The following is a 5,205-nucleotide window of genomic DNA, read 5'->3' on the forward strand; positions in this document are numbered from 1 at the left end:
GCGTCACGTCTAATGCCACTTGTTGGAAACGTGTGTGTTTTTTTTTTTGAGATGTTGCAATAATAAATGTTTCTCATAAATTGACCAAGAGTAGTCATTATGATAACAGTCATATTATATAACACGATATTCTGAGTAATATTAATCTCTTGAGAAAAGGCAGCATTTAGCTTATTATATGTGAACATACCAAAGTGTGACATAGACTTGCGTGAGACTTCTCGAATAATCTGACGTGATTCGCGTAAGAATATTCCTGTGATCTCGTAAAATTATGTATCTACCACAAACGCTATTGATATTTAGGATATTGATGAGATAAACTGAAAATACGAAAGAGCACCTAATGACGGTTTTGCGAAATGATGACAAATCTTCGATATAACACCATCTGTTCAATTTTAGTTTTATTTTCTATTCTAATACACGTCAAGGCAGAACCGCAGGATATTTCGAATGTTCAGGTAATTATATGAATAAACATTTTACAAAACAAAGAGAAAAATTAATAATATTTAAGATTAATTTTATATACATATTTGTTGTATAATACTCTAATACGTATATATATATATTGAGTCTGCATATAAATTATTAATTTTTTTTATAAGCATAAAAACTATTTTGTAAAATTATATGTAAATATGTAAAAAAAAAAAAGTTCCTTTATTTACAGCATTTACCTGATATTAAATTTAATTCGAACGAGTACTCGGAATATCCTGATAACGAAGATGAAAGATTCTTCATGCAATTGAATGAGCAACAACGTATAAAAGACAATTTATATTTACCGGGTAATAGCCGCTTTAATAAAGAGGAATCAATAACTACAGATGATTTAGACGAAAGTATGTATTCATTTATTTATTTAGAGAAATCTCTCGATTATCTTATTTTATGTTTCTGCATATTTTTATCAGATATAAAATTGGACGTACATTGGGCTGCGCAACTGAAACTTAACCAAATATCAGCAGTTTCTATGGATCCATATGGCAATATTGCTATTTTTCATAGAGGAGATCGTATTTGGGGAGCTGATACTTTTGACAATGGAAACAGATTCAATCCAAATAATGGGCCAATAGCGCAAAATACAATTATTCTTTTGAATAAGAGTGGGAAAGTAATATCGGAGTTTGGAAAAGACATGTTTTATCTTCCACATGGTTTGACTATTGATCGATCTGGAAATTATTGGATTACTGATGTGGCAATGCATCAAGTATTCAAGTTTAATGCTCGAGATATAGAACACATGAAAGAATTAAAAAGCGCACAGTTTAGCTCAATGACAGCTGTTTCTAGCGATCACACTAATGCATTATTTGAAAATAGCATACTAAAGCCATCCATAATTCTGGGAGAGGCTTTTGTACCTGGTAATGATAAAACGAGATTTTGTAAACCAACAGCTGTTGCTGTCCATACTAACGGTGACTTTTTTGTCAGCGATGGATATTGCAATTCTAGGATAATCAAGTTTAATAAGAACGGAGAGCGAATTCTACATTGGGGGCGACATTGGGGCGCTGGAGGTAATAATAAATATAAAATAATTACATTGATAGCAATAAACAAGATTTAATTAAGATCTAAAGTAAACTTTACTTTATTTTAGAGCCCATCTATTCGCAATTGCCTCCACCAAACGCGTTTCTCGTTCCACATGCTTTAGCACTCGCAAGTGAATTCAACTATATTTATGTTGCTGACAGAGAGAATGGCAGAATATTATGTTTCTTTGCTAGCAATGGTACATTTCATAAAGAATACAGGTACTCTGCTTTCGGTACACAAATTTATAGCATTGGTTATGCTCGAGAAAAATTATATCTAGTCAATGGATTGAATCCATATAATCCATATAATCCAATACCAGTAAGAGGTTATGTGCTTGATATCTATACTGGAAAGATATTGTCAACGTTCGCACCCAAAGGAAACATGGATAAGCCACATGATCTTTATGTGACGGAAGATGGTTCCGAGATATACGTAGTAGAATTAAATAATCACAAAATTTACAGATTTCTACAAGGTACAGTACTATTAAATATTATGCTTCATAAAAAGAATTCTTCGAAAATCTTTCTCTACATGTATTTAAATACATCTATCTTTTTCTTTTCTAGGTGTAAATAATTCTATACATGTTGAAGATTCACAATCTATTAAGCTGCAACGACCTAAGATCTTAGTACATCCTGATACTAAAGATGCCGATATTGGAAAGACTAATATGACGAAATTAATTCTAGGTCTTGGTTCAGCAGCTATTTCTTTTATTACAATATGCATCGCGATTGCTGCCATTTTAGCAAGATGTCAAAAAAGAGGTAGAAAAACAAGATATCACTATGATGAACCAACAGTTGAATTTTCTAAATTAGTTCATTAGGATACAAAAATTCGTTTGTCTGTGTTTTTCTTTCGTTGCAGTATTCTTGTTTTTTGTATATTATGCTAATTTAATATACAAATATTAAATCTCCTTTTTTCCTGTTGCTTATTGAAATATATATTAAAAAGAAATTGTAGAAAAATGCAATATCTTTGTGATATAATACAACAGAAAAAAAGGAATTACGTCTGCTCATGTTTGTTTATTATCGCAGCTATGTGTTTTAAAGATTTTATATATTTTCATAACGACACAATCATGTCGCTAAACTTGAACAGTTAGGGCAATTTTAATACCTTGTAATAGCAAAATTAGATTGTTCCTATTACTAATGCCTAAATAATACCTTGTATGTGTGTGTTTGCTTATTCGAAAGAATTTATTCTTATATAGAAGCTTTGATTGATATTTCTTATATATTATCCTATAATTAGAAAGCACACTGTTGTGCATTTTATGTATTCGTGTATCTTGTAAATTTAATTTTTAAGACAGTTATATACGTATGTCCAAGATGTATGTTAAATTTTTTTAATTTGATCTCTGTATGTTATATTACCATATATGAATTGTTGCACTAGACCTTTTAATTTTTTACCTCTTCTTTACTCTTTATATTTGTATTAATTCTTTATTTATTATATAATCTTATTCATTGTAGACAGATATATATATTTTAATTTCATTAAATATTTATTTTCTGTTTATACCCGTATTTGCTCAAAGCTTGGTGTCATTAATTGTTTATATTTAAAAGTTGAGAATGAGATATCAGCCCTTGGAGTAAAGAGTAATAAATAGTTTAATAAATCATTCATTTACAGAATATGTAACATCAACGATTCTCAAAATTTTGTGAAACATTTTGTAATTGTAGATTTCAATTTTATATTTTATATTTATTTACAGAATATATATAACATCAACAATTCTCGAAATTTTGTGAAACTTTTCGCAATTGTAGATTTCAATTTTATATTTTTATAAAATTTTATTAACTTTTTCTAAATTTAATAACTTTTTCTGAATATATTGTTAGAGTAGATGGTTCAGAATTAAATCACAGACATTATTATTATTATATCATATTATCTCTCTGTCTAAATAATAAATTTTCCCTTTTCATATCAAAAATTGATCCAAAGAAATAATTGTAATTAATAATATATCCATATGAATTTGAAAATTTATGAGTTACTTCTTCTTACTCCACGGTAAATATCAAGAATTCTCGATATCAGATAAAATAATATTACCACCGAATGCATAAAGACAATATAATGTTATCAATTTGAATCTCACGCATGAATTTCTGTAGTGAATTGTAACGGCTATTCGCCATTTCTACGACTATACAAATTGTAGATCATGGCGCTCTCTCTCTCTCTCTCTCTCACACACACACTGTCTCGCTCACTCTCTTTCTGTATCTTGCAATATATTTAAGCAAATATATATTTATATGCTTCGATCGGGCAGGATGTTTACTTACGATGCGGAAGAGGATGCGTTGGGAAGCCGAGAGACGGGAAAACTTTAAGCTGTCCAGCCTTTTGGAGAGTCGCCGAGGTAGGAGCTTCAAATTTCTGGAGAAACGGCCGAACACTCGCGATTTCAGCAAACTGAACACGGAGCCGGAAACATCGGAGGACGAACATCCCGAGAACAGTCTCGCGAAGGTCATTTAAGATGATGTACATGTGGAAACTACACAAACTACCCGAATAACAGTATTATCGTACCGAAATGCGAAAGATAACGCGCGATCGATCGCCCATCGATGTCCGACGCGATCACTTGATGGGCGTAAACTGATGCGTTTGAATTCTCCAATTTCGCGCCGACGATATCGTTCAATCAACACGGATGGTACGCCAGTAACGTTACTTTACCGACTGTCGAATATGCAGGATAAATTATTCGATATTGTCACTCGAGAACTTGATCATATATATATATAGCTAAAAGACCACATTTTTTTTTATTAATATATATACATTATTTTGTTATATATACCGACGAGATGATATTAAAGACTGTCGATTTTAGGTAAATTTTTGTGACTGCCAATGGAACCGATTGGAGGTTAGATAAATAATCAAAGAGCGTTGACATTGTCAAAAATGTTTTAGCTGCACCAAAGATAACACGAATGTTTTAATTCCTCTAATCACCGTTTTATTATCGAAATGTATACTTTTATATATTGTAATTATTCCAGGAATATAATAAAAACATTACTGTTTTACTCTATTTGCGTCAAATCACTATTTGACGTAAATAGAGCCAATAATAGAAAGATTTACATATATTTACAGTAGCACAAAGCGAGTTTTTTTTTTTTTTTTTTACTTACATTAATTCTTGTCACAAGATTAGTCTAATAATAGTATCTAGTCGGTAATTATAGATCATTGCAATTACATTATAAAATACATCTAATATTCTGCAAAAAGACTTAGTAAAAAAAGAAAGATAAAAAAAAGAAATTGCTATACGAGTAGACTTTCATAAACTAAGTTTCATAAACAGAAATTAAATATGTAAATCAAGCTACAATCGCTTCTTCAGATTACTATATTTTTACTAAGTCTCTCAATATATTGTACCTGATGATATATTATTTATTTATTTATTTATAGTATGAGAGAAAGAGAGAAGTTATTAAGTTCAATCGAGTGTATAACATTGGTTTGAAAGTCTTATTTAATAATTTATAATTATATATATAATAGACTATATGATGTAATCACACAAATAATACAAAAAATTAAGAAACAGAAGAAATTTAAAAAGTT

The 5,205-nt window shown here is 30.0% G+C and overlaps 1 protein-coding gene across 1 annotated transcript; it reads left to right on the forward strand.

The window, feature by feature from the left end:
- LOC138940220 (peptidyl-alpha-hydroxyglycine alpha-amidating lyase 1) lies at nt 1-4,992 on the forward strand. The gene is made up of 6 exons (XM_070308865.1): nt 1-464; nt 677-851; nt 924-1,541; nt 1,625-2,044; nt 2,139-2,342; nt 3,887-4,992. The coding sequence occupies exons 1-6, from the start codon at nt 363-365 to the stop codon at nt 4,093-4,095; spliced, it is 1,728 nt and encodes a 575-aa protein (XP_070164966.1). The 5' UTR covers nt 1-362; the 3' UTR covers nt 4,096-4,992.
- The last annotated feature ends 213 nt before the right edge of the window (nt 4,993-5,205 follow it).

Source organism: Polyergus mexicanus, unplaced genomic scaffold (genome assembly GCF_030449975.1).
Source record: "Polyergus mexicanus isolate NDT 795.1 unplaced genomic scaffold, iyPolMexi1.0 SCAF_16, whole genome shotgun sequence".
In the NCBI taxonomy this organism is placed as follows: Eukaryota; Metazoa; Arthropoda; class Insecta; order Hymenoptera; family Formicidae; genus Polyergus; species Polyergus mexicanus.

What these genes read in the sequence shown, in the direction of transcription:
- LOC138940220 (XM_070308865.1), top strand. Translation starts at nt 363, where the DNA reads ATGATGACAAATCTTCGATATAACACCATCTGTTCAATTTTAGTTTTA. An exon ending in TACAGATGATTTAGACGAAA is followed by an intron (nt 852 to 923) that starts GTATGTATTCAT and finishes TATTTTTATCAG; the next exon opens with ATATAAAATTGGACGTACAT. An exon ending in AATTTACAGATTTCTACAAG is followed by an intron (nt 2,045 to 2,138) that starts GTACAGTACTAT and finishes TTTCTTTTCTAG; the next exon opens with GTGTAAATAATTCTATACAT.